Below are 18,008 nucleotides of genomic sequence, written 5' to 3' on the forward strand. Positions count from 1 at the left end.
TTGGCCAGGTGGTCTTTACAGAGCACAAGCATTCCAAGGAATCGATTACGGCCAGGTACACATTTACCTCACCTGGGTTGAGTGCTACACAATGTAGAACCATGTCTTGCTGAAGGAAATTAAGCCATGGCTGAGATTTGAACCCAGGACCCTCTGTTTCAGAGTCTGGAGACTGATCCACTGGGTCAACATGCTCCTATTGCTTGAATTTGTTCTTTATATAATTGCTGATGATGCCAAATAAAAAATAATTTCAAGCATGGTGTCGTGGCCCGTGTTGCCATACTAGGGAGTTTTTGCTATCACTTCGCAGGCACTTTTTATAATGCAGAAAATCTTTTGTCAAAAGCCCTACAAAGTGGGTGTGTTGTGGTCTAGTGGTTCTGACTCTTGCCTTTCAAACAGAGGGTCGTGGGTTTAAATCCTAGTCATGGCGTGTTTTCCTTCAGCAAGAAATTTATCCACACTGTGCTGCACTCGACCTAGGTGAGGGGAATGGGTACCCAGCAGGATAATTCCTTGAATGCTTGAGCACATAGGGAGCCAAGCTAAAGCCGGGGTAATAATAGCAGGGCCAACTGGGAGAATAGTTTTCGGAACTGAAGTGGCTACCCTAGGTAAATATACTGCTATTATTATCAATATTACTTTATTATTGACATAACACCCTTTGTCGAAAATCGGTGAATCAAAATGGAAGTGTCCTCCTGGACTCTGGACAAACGACGTACAGTATTTCCAACTTTTCGTCTGCTCCGAATCTTTGGATGATCTGCTGTCCAGATCCACCAGCTTTCAAACAAAACCTCAGCTCTCCATAGTAACTTGGCATGCATTTTTAGGGTTATATATAAGAATTGTAAAAGCAATTACATTCATTTATTTAGTAATTTCCCCTTTAAGGATATTTTGGAATGATCAAGAACATTCCACAACAAGTTTGTAAAAGCTTTTGCTAAGCAGGCCTCTGCCTATTTAAAGGCCAAGGATTGTTATTTGTGAATAGAGACTGCCAAACAATAGATTGCTACACAATAGGATTAGCTATGATTTCACTGAGGTCATTCAAGAGTGTGATTGCTCCTGAAAGAAGGAGAATGTTCTTTTAAAAGACAATACCAGAAGCTTCCATAATAGTGAATACTAGAAGCCTCTAGAATAGTGAATACTAGAAGGATCTAGAATAGTTGTAATTAGTATAAAGCTGGCAGATTCTTCAAGGACATCATCATATCATACCAGATCACTTCACCAGATCAGATCAGAGCTAAGAGTTTCACGCCAGACTTTATGTCAGAGCAGACTTTATTTCCACCTGGAATATTTATCTTCTGTGGAATTATTTGCCCGCCATCAATGAACTGTTTGCAGTTATTTTGAGAGAGGAATTCTCAGTTCTCATCGAGATCATCAACCTCATCAACCTGTTCAATGAACACTCTTCAACATGTTCAACCCATGGATTGCTGAAATTGACTGTTAATCATCATCAACATCGTCTTCAAGGACATTTCAACTCGTTACAGTGACTCTTATTATTCATCGTGCTTCAACATCAGTTTCATCATCGCCATCATTGTGAATTTTTGCCAGCCAACTTGGACTTTTATCAGGATACTATAATTTGGAATACCGTAATTGCCAGAACTGATTTCAAGAGACGTAAGACCACTATCATTTATGATATGTTTGTGCACTACGCTTAATTATTTCCTGTAATTAAAAGAGGAAAATCTAAACCTAAATTTTACTTGTTATTTGTTGCAGTATCGTAACATTAGTGTTATACCAAGCATCTGCGTAGCAATTGCGAACATTCCCTAATACCAACATCAGATTTCTAGCACCATTCTTGAAATTCCCCAAAACATCACTGTGAAACTCACTTTGGATTTATCCGCCTCAGCCTATCACCTTGTACTATTTCATTGTACGTGGCGTCATAGCCTGTATATTCTATGACAAAGAACTGCAAGAGGAAACAAAATAAAAAATTAATTATTGCATGTGCTTTATTACTCCTACAAATTTCAAAACATGTGTATTAAAATGGACAATATTGCTGCATGAAAATGTAGATTACAATTACAATGTGTTATTAAAATCTTTAAAGGACAAGTCCACCCCAACAAAAAATTGATTTGAATAAATAGAAAAAAAATCCAACAAGCATCAGTCTTTGTATATTATTTATCTTTTTGATTGTCACATTTAAAAGATATTCATTTTCATGTATATCTTTCCATATGAAGATGCTAATTTATTACTTACTTATGAATAAAATGCAGAAACTCCTAAGAAGAAATATGCCATGATATATGAAAGTAACTATATATCTTTCTTACCTCCCCTTTCACCATTTGTATTTTGGCTCTCCACCATCCGCAAGGTTCACCTTCAAATGACCTTGAATACACCTGAATAAAAAAAGAAGTTTTTTATTTATTCATTTGTTCATTCATTCATTCATTTTTATATTTCTTCTTTATTAGGGTGGCCACATCAGTAATTGGTATACCATTCTCCTTTAACAGGCCCTTAAACAAACATTGTGAATTCAATAGTGAATGTGATGTCGCAAGAATGTACTCTTGTAGAAACCCAGGTCATATTTATCCAAGGCTTCTCTTTTGTAGAAACTCAAGTCTTATCCAAAGCCCCCAGGCCATGGCCTTGGGTGCCTTATTGGTTGGCCTCGATTCCTTGCTCAATGCGAGAAATAATTTTCTTAGTATTGCATAATTTGCATTATTACCCGTATCAGACATCTGAGCTGGTCATTTACAAAACCGTATTGCCCTACATTTTCTGAATATCAGGAAGGGATAGGTATATTGCCCTCGTCTAAAGACTCGGGCCAATATGATTCTTTTGCTGGCAATATATTTGATGTTCCCCTCAAGGCCAGTCAATATTATATAAATACGCTCCATATTTTGTTATAAATGCTACACAAAAAATTCATTAGTGCACATTGTTGCCTGCTTACAAAGACCAGGATCAAATTGCCTGTCAATAAAAATCCAATTGTTTATCCACGGGTCCAATTTATTGCCCTCTCAGGAAAGTTGAGAAAATCTGTGGGAATCATAGAGTATACATCTCTATCGTGGAATGTAGCGGGCAATAAAAGGCAGCACTTACATCCAGATTTTCTACGCGTTTTTGTACGCGTCCATGAATCGTGCAGTGCTGTACGTCACAATGGTAATCAAGTTGAGACAACGCTGGATACTGCGTCCCTAGGCCAGGGACGCGTCATGTCAATTACATCACAATTGTAAAGTTGAGAGGTCCAGTCTGCTCAACATGAAAAAATAGATTCTCATTCTAAAAATCTAAAATATCAAAATTTTAATGATTTTTGCTCTAGATGTCCGATTTGGTTAAAATAGTAATATTGACTGGCCTGGGGGAGAAAGAACGTTATCGCCCTCACTAAATTAATGTCACCCTCGTCTACGACTCGGGCGATATAAATCTAGTTTGGGCGATATATGTCGCATCGCCTCGAGGCCAGTCAATATTGCTTAAATGTGCTTTCTAGATATGTGGCCTTGCCCAAAAATATTAACGTGGGAGGTGGGGATGGGGGAGGGGGGGTCTGCTTAAAATTAACAGATTTTTCACATGGTCCTTCTGCACATCCTATTAAAAAACAAAGGATTAATCTCAGTTGATTCCTACCTCGACCTCATCATCAGCCTTAAGTTCTAGCACTTCTCTTGAGGCTTCGGGTGGAAGACGAACAACATTAATTGGAACTCTTCTCTCTGCTGTCCAGCTAAAACCAATGACAAAAACAAATATTATGGAATGATTGATGGAAAACATTTATTCATTATAGAATCCAATCTAACGGTCTAATGAAAACTCAATCCTCAATCTAAATTGGTATAAATGTACATGAAGGACCTCAAGAATGATTTATTGCTGATTTTAGTCTCAAATTAGTTAAAATAAAAGTACATAGAACAAAGTACATGGATAGAAAGCATTCGCAAGATCTTTCTAGATGACGATAATTATGAAAATAGCTCAATGATTATGGAGATGATAATGATGATGATGATTACACGTACATGTATGACGAGCAGATGATGATGATGACAACAAATATGATCTGATGACATACATGGCGTTCATGATGACGCTGATCAGATGAAGATGATGACGCTCATGATGATGATGACATTGTCGACAATGTTGATGGTGATAATGGTGATGATAGTGAAGATAACAATGATGATGATGGTGATGATGATGAAGTTGATGGTGATGATGGTGGTAGTGATGATGATGAAGATGATTATGGTGGTGGTGATGTTGATGAAAATGAACATAAATTTATGTCAAACTTGGTAGAGAGATGCATCCCCCAAAATGCATCTAAAAATAAAGTTTAACTTACTTGTTTTCAAATGCTATGCTCACTTCGTCTTCAAATATATTCTTTAGCACTGCCTGTGGAATACACAAGAAAAACATTTGATTATTCTTCTTACACATTTTGACACGAAATATGGAAAAATATTTTGATAAAAATAAGGGAGGAATCGACAGATAGTCGAGGTGTAACGAATGATAACGGAAAAATATACAGAACTAAAAAAAACCTGTACATGAAAGATAATACAATGCAATTATTATTAACTTGAAGGAGTGCCAATATTAAGATATCAAGTGAAATCTTATCCCCCCCCCCCTCTTCAATCTACTGTAATTGTAACATAGACAAGACTCTGAATATACCCAACTTTAAAGGGGGGAAAATGAAGTAGAAAGAGTATGACATAGCCCTAAAACAATAGCATAACTAAAGTTACATACATGTACATGTAGTTTTAAATCACAAGATTACATGTAGATTCAGGGACACATGTACGTGTATATAGACTTGCTTATAAACAAAGGCATCAAAAAGAATGCTCCAGCCTCATTACTGGCTACATCATCATGCCATAAAAATTATGAATAAATTACATCTGATGTCACCTGTCTAGTGTTGACAAATTGAACAAAAGGAAAGCAATTACTGATTTGTCTGAGCTACCTTGCAATGTGCTATAAAGTTCACACCCATTATGTGCATTGCAGAATGTGGGAATTCCTGACTGGGGGAATCCCCACTTCCTATGTACATTACACTGCAACATGATCGATGCGTATGGGTACATGTAAACAAAGAAGAGGCAGTACAAACTAGATTTCTTGCAAAATTACTAAGGGAAACTCATTTGTTGTTATGGTCTCAATGTTGCAACATCCCAGTCTGCACCCTTGTATCTACTCTACAGTGCAATTTCCTATTGCATAAAAAATTGCTTACATGTACATGTATCTATGACTGGAGTACAGTGTGTACTATACATACAGTACTGGGGAACATTTCATGAAAGGACTTGTAGTTGTCAGACGTTTTTAATATATGACAAGTACTGTTTTATCTGACAGTTACTATGGTAACAGTGCATCTCCGCCCTGGGGGGCCACTTACATTGACGAGTGGATACCATGCGCGACCAAAAAAACACGTAAAAAGGATGTCCTTTTCACGATAGGGCACGTTACGTACGTAACGTGATAAGGGTGTCAAAAACGCAAAAATAATGAAAAAAGGGTATCTATTTCGCTAGGAAAATTACGTGTTTATGGTCGAATTTGCGGGGATGATAAAACAAAATTAAAATGTTTTATAAAGGATGTCCTTTTTGTCCCAACACTTCGTGTTTAGAGTCCGATTTGCGCGAGGTGTAGAAGGTGGGGTCGTACTAAACCAAATAAGGTAAAGCCGACGATCGAAGGACCTGTAACAATAAAACATTCCTGTACTTGTTTAGTGGTTCATTTTAGGGAATATTTGCCAAGAGTATCGTTTTGTTTCCAATACTTGTTACGGGTAGGGTTTCACACGCCAATACTTGTTAAGGGGTGCATTTTCAGAATATGGAAATTACGTGTTCAGGGTGCTTTTCGAGACCCCATGGTCGCGCATGGTATCCACTCGTGAATGGAAGTGGCCCCCCCGGGATCTCCGCCAATCATAATCAAGGAAAGTTGTCAGACCTGACAATTTGTCAGACAAAAATGTTGATGAAATGCTACCCTTTACATGCACTCTTTCAATGTACATGTTTTGTACTGTATGTATATATAACAGAGACAATGACATAATTTCATCTTCAGTTCAGACATTCCAATGCAGTCTGGCGGTTCCTATTTCTGGATGCGTTGCATGCGTGCGTCTTGAGGCATCCCCCTACAATCCCATCTGACAAAGATGGATCCACCAAGCCGAGGGGGTGAATTCTTTGTGATCGTCCATCATCTCTCGATGGGAATTGCGGAATGGAATCGGACCGACGACGATGAAAGGACAAAGTGACCTCATCATAGGAAATCTCATCGTCCACCCTGTTCCAATTGGAAAGAATAGAGGGATGGAGACTGCAGGTGAAAGCGCCACAGAAGAGATATTAATAGAAATATTTTGCCCACTGTGACACTCCAAACCAAGAACAGAGTCAAAAGCACAGATCCACAGAACAAAGTCCCATTTGAAAAAGAATTGTTCAACACCAAATGCACAATTTTTGTAACAAATTTACTATCAGCTATATGTAATTAGAGTAAGGATTTCAGTACATATAGCTCTTACATGTAGCTGTTATTGTATTAAAATTTGTAAATGATCACAAAATTCAATATTGTGAAAAAAAACAACTGGAGCTAATACATGTATCTGTAGTTATCCACCTACAAGTATCCCCTAGATCTATCCCTAATTCTCACTTTTTCCCTCTCTTCCTCTCTGTCTCTTTCTCTCTGCTCCCATCCTCTTCAAGCTCCCAATGCTATTCCCAAGTGGGAGAAATGTCAAAATGCTGGAGGAATGGAATTCTTTTCTTGAGAGTCAAGTACTAATGATGGACAGCTCATGTTGAGAGTCTGTCGGGTAAACACAATCCTTCACTTCTCTGATGGTATCACTTTTAAAGACAAGTCCACCCCAACAAAAAGTCGATTTATATAAAAATCCAACAAGCATTACATTGAAAATTTCATCGAAATCGGATGTAAAATAAGAAAGTTATGACAATTTTAAAGTTTCGCTTCATAATTTCACAAAACAGTTATATGCACATCCTGGTCGGTATGCAAATGAGGAGACTGATGACATTATCCACTCACTATTTCTTTTGTTTTTTTTTCATATGATAATTTTCTCTTCATTGTCAAGTGAAAAAATGAATTATTCCTCTCTGGACATGTAGAATTTGCATTGTCTAATATTGTATGGTTCAGTATACAGTCCTTATTGTAAAATCTGTAAAAAGAGAAATACTGTGTAATTCAAACAATAAAAATCAAAAGAAATAGTGAGGGACATCAACGACTGTCTCATTTGCATGTCACAGAGTTGTAATGTACATATCATTGTTTTTTGAAAAATAAGTGAAACTTTAAAATGTCATAAATCTCTCACTGTACATCCGATTTTGATGAAATTTCAGCATTATGCTAATTTTTCTCCATTTAATCAAATCAACATTTATCTGGGGTGAAATTGACCATTAACTATTAAGAGGACGGTTTACATGTGTAATTTGTCTAATGCCAATTTGTCTAATTACCAACTTGTCTACTATCATTCGGTCTACATGTATCACCAATTGGTCCACTATCCACATGGTCTAATTGCCATTTTGTCCACTCACCATTTCATCTAATAACCAGTTGGCCCAATAGCAATTTAGTCCATAATCCATTTGGGTTAATTGGAAAAGTGTTAATTGGGCGAAATCGATGAAAAAAAAATGGGTATTAGACCAACTGGTTATTACACGAAATGGTCATCTTTAAACAAACTGGTGATTAGATGAAGTGATGATTGGACCAAATGTTTATTGGACCAAATGATTGTTAGACCAAATGTTGATGGACTGAATGGCATTAGACTATTATGAAGGTAGACCATGTGGTGAGTGGACATGTTGGCAGTGGATGAATTGACAATTTACCAAGAGGGATTACCAGGGAAAAATTACTTGGGGGCTCAGGGTCAAAATGCCCCTAAAAGCCTTGGAAGGGGGGGGGGAGCATTTCCTAAGTATATTAGCCCAGAGCCCCAATGATTTTTTTCCCTTTATACAGTATTCTTAAAATATCTTCAAGCTGATTGCAATATACCCAGGTACATGTACTATCACCGAATGTACAGTGAAGAGGATCCATGTTTGTCTCTTTTTGGCTGCGTTGTGCTTGAACACAATGTACCCTGAGTGAGCGCCATGTCCTCGGCACTCACTCTTTTTTATCAGAGATTCCATCAGCTTCAAGACAACGATGGGGAAAAATTTATTAAAAGGAAGCATAACATACATTTTATGCATGACTGTGCCTCAGACCATAATTATGCTATTAATTCTCTCAACATTTATACTCATCTATAGAGAATATGAAGAACAGACATAGTTGCAGACATCACGTACGTGTACCCCAGCTTCGACCCCTCTCGCAAATTCTTTTTATTAAAAAAAGAAATGATTGTTTGTCTTCGATTCTTTTAAAGGTTAAAAGCCAGATTTCTAAAGAAAATATTTCATTGCTCTTCTTTGGCATCTTCTGCAATAAAACTCATTGTAATGTGCTAGTATGTATTTGTGTAATGAACTGGTAATGTCTGGTAATGCACATCATCAATACACTGTTTTGTGTACCGGTACATGTAGCAATAATCTTCTGTAATGTGTAGATGTACACATACATGTACATGTATAATATCTTCTGCAATGAACTACCTTCATGTATCTGATTATGATTTTCTTGCATGGTCAGCCCCCCCCCCCCCTTTAAAACCATTCCGCAGCCCCTGATCTTCTGTGAATATCTACAGTTAATGAATACAGGTCTACATTGTACAGGAATCTTGTACTTTCTTCCAGAGCTACCAAGTCTCTCGCAATATGCGTGAGACTCACGCATTTTGGACTCTTGTTCATCCCCTCAAATCTCTGTCTCACGCAACTATCACAGCCTGTCCCCATATACATTGTACACAATGTCTACGATCTCACTCAGATTCACAGAAAATCTCACGCATAGCTGGTCTTTGAACTTGGCATCTCTGTTCTTCTGACATAATATCTTTCATCATTTCATGTAAACATTCATGCAAGTTTGTTGCATATTGTTGAAAAACACTATGTAAATGTACAGCATATATTGATGTTGATACTGTACAAGAGCATGTGATGTAGAAGTGCATACAGTAGTATGACATCTGCATCTAAATAGAGCTACATGTACATGTATGCTGTATTGCGATTGTAGTACTGTCATCTTTCCAGCATGCAGCTACTGCTAGCCAAGCCAAGTCGACAGGCTTGTTGATAAACATGAGCATGTGTAGTACACAACACATGCAGTGTCACTGCATGGTTAAATGGTGTATTCAGGATGGGAGGCTTTATGTCTGTTAATAGTGGAGACATCGAGCGGCAGAGATGCATGCAGAGGAGACGGAGACAGAAGAAAGAGAGACTGAGGAAGAGAAAGAGAGAGAAAGAATGAGACGGAGAGACACAGTCAGAGACACCTCCTAACCTTTCTGATTGGAAAATATAGTGTACATGTAAGCATGATTTGCTTGAAAATTCATGAAGGAATGTACATACATGTATACTGCATCTCTCATAAGAGCTGTGTGCACAACCATTTGACACTATGAAAAAATATGAAAATTCTGTCCTAACAAAGAGTTTGCAAGAATAAAAGTTCAGATTATATCCCCCAAATTTGGAATGATTGAGAGGTAGACCAACAGACAAGCACACGTACACACAAGAAAAAAATATACATGTAGGGGTAAAAGTTTGCAAGAACGTGCAACATATAATTATAAAGGGTGTTTCTGAAACGACAAGAACTCAAATTTGACTGATGTGTCACTTGCTACCTTTTGCCAAAGTTGGGCAGCATAAGCCTGCAATATTTGTTTTCAAAGAAACAGAGATGAAATAATCATTAATCAAGATTTTGAGAAACAAGGGTGCTTCATGTCTTGGGGGAGAGGGTCAGAGATTAAGATCAAATTGGCACAGTCCCCAGTCTGAGCCTTTAATGAAGCAGATCTGTAGTATAGCAATTTTATTTCTCTTTAAATTTTATTCTAGACCAATAATTTTCAGTAGCTTATGACCATCGTCTGTGATAATCACTGGAAATTTGTATCATGATATGCTATGGAGTGCAAGAAAGAGGAAAAGAGAGCAAGAGAGTGAAAAGATGAGAGAAAGAAGTATACATGCATACATGTACATGTACACAATTTGAGACATTCAATATGGAAATGAGTAGAGATTAACGAAAGAGAGGAAGATAGAAGGAGGTAAGATAGTGAAAAGATGAGGCATAAAGAAGAGGTTATTGACAAAAGATTCAACATTGAAATGATACTACAGCTGGAGAAGAAAAGAAGAGTATGAGAGAGAGAGAGGGAATAAGAAGTGGCAAAGATGAAAGAGGGAGAGAGAGAGAAGAGAGTACAGCAAAGAGAGATTCTATATTGAGATGATATGTGTGATGAGAGTAAGACCATAGCTATGTCAAGTATCCACCACTCGCCCCATGCAGTCTAATACCAAGTCACCTGGCCTGGCATACAATAGGATAGGAATACATGCAGTTAAAGGGACATATACATGTACAGCTCAATTTCACAAAGGACATTTAAAAGGTTGTGCACTATTGATAGACCTGAAAGTGGGCAAGTTCGGACACATGGATAATGACAGGAACCTCATGATCAATGTCCATGTTTGGACCAAGTAAGTAAACAGTCGGATGTAAGCAGCAGGTTTCACAATGATGGTGGTAGATCTTTAAACCAATAAAGGATTATTCTCTGTCCTCAGAATACATACATGTAATGCCAGAGAGACTTGAAATCTTGTCAGGTCTCTGTAATCTTTTTAATCTGACCCAAATGAAGGATGCAACTCTCTTGTAAATAAACATACTACACTAAGTTGACATCTACTGCAGATATCATAATACGTCACTGCGGTGTTAAAGGGCAATCCAACCCAAATAAAAGCTTGTTTTTATAAGGAAATGAAAAATCATACAAGTTGATAGGCGAAAGTTTGAACAATATTGGACAAACAACAAGAAAGTTATGAATTTTTAAATGTTGTAAATATTGGTAATCACTATACCCATGGAGACTTCAAATTGGTCGCATATATGGGATGTTATAATGATGTAAGGCAAGGACTACTCTTCCATGTACTCCAATACATATTTTGGCTTAAATGTCATTTTTCCCAAAAGTTTTATTTCAAATTTTATTTGTCTATCATGAGGACATAAAACAATATACTACCTGGGTTATATTTAGATTACTGCCCCAGGGAAATGGAAACTTAGGAGAAAACCACAAATCCCTGATAATAAAGTACATGGCCTATGGAAAAGTTGTCCTTGCCCCTTGTCATAATTTACTTACCCAGTTGCCAAGTTGAGATCTACAAAGTATTAGTGATCTCAATTTTAAAGCAGCTATAACTTTCTTATTGCTTGTCCTATTTCTTTCAAACTCTCACCAATATGTTTCATTTATTTTTCTCCTTCCAAACACAACATATGAACCTGGCTGGATTCCCCTTTAAATGCAGCTGAAAAATTATTATTGTATGGCAATAGTCTCCTAATTTACAAATGTATATGTCTAGAGACCTCTTTCTTTACAAAACAAGGCTGTATTAAATGTACAGTACATCAAATGTATGTAATACAGGTACTGTACATGCAAAAAAAACTTTTTCTAAGCTACCGGTATCTTTTTTTGAGAGACGAGGTCTTTATCTTAACACCTACAAGAGACGATTTGGTAATGGCAAAATTTTCTTCATTTAATAACCCCTGATTTTGAAGTATTTTCATAGTTTTGGGGGCATATTATGTCTTTTTCTTAATCTTGAAACTGTCAGCACACATCACAGCAGGCCTCATATTTCCAATATTCTTTTTTAATTTCAAGTATTATTGTTCTATAGAGCACATATACAGCACGGGTGGGAAAAAAATTAAAAGGGCACGGCAGCTCTCCAAGGTCAACGAGAGGCAGGCCTTTTGAGGGGGACATTGAAGCAGGGTAGGAAATCATTTCTATTTCGTAGGGGCTATCTTTTTCTCAACAAGGGGCAGGGCTATTTGGGGCTACATGTACATTTGGTCGCATTTCAGAAGTTGGGTATGCAAAAAGGGTGGCGTATGAACAATTTTCCACACGGTGCCATGGATAAATTGTTGCTACATCACAGCATCTTCACCAAATTTATTGAGTAATATCTCATTTTGAAGCTAGAACTATAGGCTAAATATAGGGCAAGTCCAAGAATTCGCGCGCGTTACGTATGGGACATTTCAGAGGCTTTAATGACCTGAAAAATAGTGTTAAATGACTTTGATTAGATTGAATACCCTAATGATGGTAGACATCTAGGAGAAGAATAATCATGCAAAAAATTGTGACATATGACCTTGATCTTGACCTTTTAGAGTGAAAAGATGCGCCGTTACGTATGGGACGCAGAGAAAAGACAATTTTTAATACATTTTTTTCAAGTTGAGAATTCTCTTAAAGTATTTCACTTGACAACTTAAAAGTTAGTGTGATAGAAGTCTCAATACTATAGTATATTTATGGCAAGTTTCATGTCATAAGCCAAATCCCTCTAATTACAGACTCTAATTAAACAAATTAATGACATGTTACGTATGGGACAGTTACGTATGGGACATTTTGTCCCCATAGAGAACGTACACAATTTTTCCCATAATTCAAAAAATTGAAATAATTTAAAATATGGAAATAACAAAAGAGTTTCTTTCTTTTTAAATGTTTTACTGAGACATTTGATATGACTGAAGGGGAAATTAGACATTTCAACCTTTTTATTCCTTGTTTTTCATGGTTTTATGAATTTCTTATGTATTTCTATTGTTTTTATTTTTTCATATTTTTCCATTTTCACAATTTTTTTTTGCTTGGATTGTATTCATTAATCAGTATTCATAACAAATCAGTGTTTAAATACTAAAGAAAAGGGAAATAATCACTTTTTAGAGCACTCTTGAAATTTGTTTTTCTTCATTCACTTTGTACACAAATCTCCCCATTGACATTGTGTATAAATGTCCCATACGTAACATGTTGTCCCATACGTAACAATTTTTTAATTAACTTTTAATTAAAAAGTAAACTCCATTTTTTAAACTTTTTGGGGTATAACATTTTCATACTTAATAAATTAGAACTTCCCAGAGATGCAACAATACAAGTATTGTATTATGAGAAATAACTTAAAAAAACATCCTCAAAATGTTACGTATGGGACATTCCATCCTTGGACAAGACCTAATTTGCATAATTAATTAGATGACACCACTTTTTTCTGCCAAAAGTAATAAGATGTAAGGGGGTCCATGTCCCACCTATGACTAAATCTCAGAAGTTTTGTTTTCATTTTCTATGAGTTTTTATAATTGTCCCATACGTAACACCCATTTTACTGATTATGCAAATTAGGTGCCCCAAATTAGCATAAATATGCATATTATCAAATTTTTTTAAATGAAATTTTAAAATTCAACATTTGGGCTTTCTTACCCCACCAAAGATAACTTCTTAAATTAAAGATGAAATTTTGCCTTCCAGGGTGACCTTTTCTTGGACTTGCCCATTATTACTATGAATTAGATCAATACAATATCAGGAACAAAAACTATAGCACATTAAGTTTGAAGTAATAGGGGTGGCGGAGCCGGTGGATGCGGTAAATGATAAAATATTAATTAAACCTAATTAACAACTTACTATAATATGTAATATGACTGATATCCTCATATTTCTGGGCGTTTTAAAGCAGGGAACAACTAAATGTCATAAAAATTTGACAATTTTGAAAATATGCAGCAATGGAATACATGTGTATGTCAGCTCTGATCTGCAACCTTATCAATTAGTAAACCGGAGAGATTTGGTTAATTATCTAATTTGTAATCTTAATTTTTAGTACAAATGTTGTGTATCATTGCAACAAACATTTCTACCCATGATGTTGTCATTTTGCCAAGCATACAAATACAGTGACAGGTATTTTGGGGGCAGAAATGTGAAATTAAATACTGTTAATTAATTAGTATAATTAACATGCATAAAATAATAGATAATTATTTTATTTTTGGTACAGATTTAATCATTGATGTTTCAAGATTATAACTGCAAAATACTAGGGTGATCCAATGTTGCATTAACTTTTGACACCATTTTATGTGCAGCAGGTCCAATTTGAGAAAAACGCATTTCAAAATTCACATTTACATTGACATCTATGTAATAATTAGCTGTTAATTAGTCATTTTAAGGAAAAATAACGGTATTCGAGACTTAAAACTTTTTCATTATGTAGAGAATGGTAATAGCTATAACATATCAAATAATAAAATTTTTGACCATTTTTACCCTGTTCGCGAAATTGGACCACCTTATGACATGCGACCACGTACGTTTTAGGGGCAACAAGCAATTATGCAGTAGACATTATGCAAATGTTATTCTGCCAAGATCTTGAATACTGTTTGTGGCATATCTTGGGTTAACGCTATTCAAAAAGAATGGTCACCCCAAAGCATGCTTTTTGTGGGGAATGTTAGGGGCTATTTGGGGGTTCGTGTTTAGGGGTTATTTGGGCTGACATGAGGGCTAGATTGCCCATCGCCCTCACATATTTCCTACCTTGGCTTGAAGCCAAGCAGAAGGGCATCCTTTGCCATGACCTTTGATGGCCTTGATCAATTTTAAAGGCTTGTTTAATACATAGTAAATTAAGAGGCTTTTTTTAATAGGAGGAAATTATAATTTGTTTCACAAATTTTCGGCATTACTCATGTTTGTTTTTAAGATCAGTATGCTCGATCTGTAATGAAAATCATAAGATCAGTATGCTCGATCTGTATGAAAATCATAAAATCATACATGTAAGTCAGAAAAAATTGGAGCCAGTGGGACTCGAACCTGCCATCTACTGCTTTCTGGGCAGCGACTCAAATTGTTTAATACAGTTTACACATCTTGGTCCCCCAATCACAATTGAACTGTACCCACACACACACATGCGGCGATACAGTGCAGAACAGTGAGGCCTCCATGAACACCCCTAGTGGGTCGCTGACCAGGTTCACTGTGAGGTCAATGACAACACAGATGCTCAGTGACTTAATTGCTCTTAAATAGCCAATCAGATGCAAGGATGACAGTAGCTTATAACAATATGAATGAAATAATGCTCCTCTCGTCCTCCAAGTAAAAATTGTTCAGTGACTGTCATCATATTCTTTTTAGCTAAATGCATCTTTGTTCTTTGATCCAAAATGCTATTTGCCTCCTACACTGTAGTACTTACATACATGTAACTTCCTACTGTAGACCTACATGTACATACATGTTCAGAACAGATGTGAAGAGTATCCATTTCAAGTGCAATATATGTGTACATGTATATGTACAGCGTAATATGTATTTTGCCATTATCTACAGTTGACCGTAAATACATGTCACGTACCCTAATATATACAATGTTTTGAAAATATGCCATCACTATTAACATATTGACAAAAAATGGCAATTTCTTTTGTTCCATTGTTGCAGTGTAGCCTACATGTATTGTCCAAATTACATAAAAAAAGTTAGAACTATGATTGCTGCCACTGAGACAATCTGATTGATCAATTCCAGAGCTACCAAGTCTCGCGCATTATGCGCGAGACTCAAGCATTTTGAACTCTTGTTCATCCTCTCAAATTTCTGTCTCACGCAACTATCACAGCCTATCCCCATATATATTGTACACAATGTCTGTGATCTCACTCAGATCCACAGAAAATCTCACGAATAGCCGGTCTTTGAACTTGGCATCTCTGCAATTCCATTGCACATTTTAATTCAAGAATGTATACACTGCTTTTGTACATGTAGATGGGTAATAAAGTGAATCAGAAGGTATGATTGCCAAATGGCAGCAGCAGACGCACTTTAATATTGTATGGTACATGTACAGTTCATGTACATGGTCATGAATGATGTCAAAATAGTATCCAGAGCCCACGTACATGTTTCAAGCTTGATGCATCGCATCATACAGGCTGACATCATGTGCTAAATTCAACATCTTACAGCATGCAGATGCATGTCCTCGTATGCACACGCTAGTATTACATGCCTATTTTAAAGGGGAGCATACCGTATCAAATGCAGCCTCAAGAATGATGCTGGCTTTGATTGAAATGAAAGCTCTACATATTTGGAGACTATTCACGAGGAATTACATTTCTTCATGAGGGTAAAAAAAACGTACATGTACATTATTCCCAGTTGCTGCACTGTACATGGATTGTTGGTCCAAACTTGACAGGAATTTCAAGAATTTTGCTTGCAATATCATCCATGAAATATTTGAAAATAATGTCAGAGAACGTCAACTGGTCCTTCACGTTTATAATTTTGTGGAGCTCAATAAATCGCTCTCCTTATTTTTTTGAGGAGCTCAAATCAAATCAATACAATACATGTATGTTGAATTGTAGATTTTTCTTTATCGTAATATATATGTAATGGCTGTGTAGCTATTAATTAATCTGTGGTGAAACTAGACCTGGGTCAATACGTTTATAAAATATGGCACTCCTGCTAAAAAAAATACTATACAAAAATTTGCTAAAATTTCACATTTTACATCTTTATAAAATCCATGAAATGGCCATCTATTTTCCATAATTCTTTGAAATTATTTTGATTTAGTTGAAAACTATCAGAAAAATAAAGAATATTCACCTCTTTCCCCGACTCTGCTTAAATGAATTTACACTTGGTAAATATTGTAGTCCCACATGTAAACTTCCATGGTGTTGCCATGAATACATGTATCTTCATATGGGACTACAATATTTACAGAGATTAAAATCAAGTCAGAGTTGGGAAAGAGGTGAATATTCTTCTTTTTTTTGTTAGTTTCAAACTAAATCAAAATAATCTCAAGGAATTCGGGAAAAAAACAGATGCCTATTTCGTGGATACAAAGATGTAAAGTGAAATTTCAGCAACTTTTTGTGAAGGCTTTTTTTTCTTTTTTAGGAGTGCAATTTTTTAAAAAATTTTTTTTTAGGAGCGCCGGCGCGATCGCGCTCCTAAAAAATGAAGGTCTGCAATGTTACAAAGCACAAACACCCACAATTATTTGTGGTATTTGATGAATGAATTTTGAGATCAGGCCGCAGAGCAAAAGATGTTTTTTCTGCTTAAATCTGCTTAACAGAGGGTCGTGGGTTCGAATCCCAGCCATGGCGTAATTTCCTTCAGCAAGAAACTGATCCACAATGTGCTGCAATCAACCCAGGTGAGGTAAATGGGTACCGGTAGGAAGTTATTCCTCAAGAAGCTGTGTGCGCTATGAACGCCTAGCTTAGCCAGGTAATATAGGAGTGCCTTCAGCACCTAACAAGGTGGATATGTGCGCAATATGAATACCCTATAGTCCTATTATTATTTTTATTATCAATATTATTTTTGCCACACAAGGCCCCCACCCCTCCCCCTAAATAAAAAAAAAATTGGTGAGCTGGATTGGGAATCAAACAACAAAATTCAGATCCGCCAGGATTAGTTTCACCAACGCAAGTGAATTTCAAAATTTTCAGTTCGGTTTAAAAATTCAGAAACATTGTGTTGGCTCAGTGAGTAGAGCGTCCATCTCACAACCGGAGGTCAAGAGTTCAAACCCCGGACGCGTCAGACCAAAAGACATTAAAAGATGGAAGCTGCTGCTACCCTGTTTGGCGTTCAATGATTAAAGGGATAGAGCCTCGTCGATCTGGCGCTGCACTGCGGCTGCCAGGCTAACGATCAGTTGGGCAAGGGAAATTTTCCGGAGTATTTCATTTCATGT

At 36.6% G+C, this 18,008-nt stretch overlaps 1 protein-coding gene across 1 annotated transcript in view; it reads right to left on the bottom strand.

Moving 5' to 3' along the window:
* LOC121429425 (fragile X mental retardation syndrome-related protein 1-like) overlaps positions 1-18,008 on the bottom strand; it is a 48,010-nt gene that overhangs the window by 22,098 nt on the left and 7,904 nt on the right. The window contains exons 2-5 of the mRNA XM_041626411.1: positions 4,412-4,464; positions 3,688-3,784; positions 2,346-2,417; positions 1,887-1,969 (exon numbers count right to left, since the gene is read on the bottom strand). Coding sequence (XP_041482345.1) covers positions 1,887-1,969; positions 2,346-2,417; positions 3,688-3,784; positions 4,412-4,464 — 305 coding nt within the window. The remainder of the gene's footprint in view (positions 1-1,886; positions 1,970-2,345; positions 2,418-3,687; positions 3,785-4,411; positions 4,465-18,008) is intronic.

The sequence above is a fragment of the Lytechinus variegatus genome, chromosome 16, assembly GCF_018143015.1.
Source record: "Lytechinus variegatus isolate NC3 chromosome 16, Lvar_3.0, whole genome shotgun sequence".
In the NCBI taxonomy this organism is placed as follows: Eukaryota; Metazoa; Echinodermata; class Echinoidea; order Temnopleuroida; family Toxopneustidae; genus Lytechinus; species Lytechinus variegatus.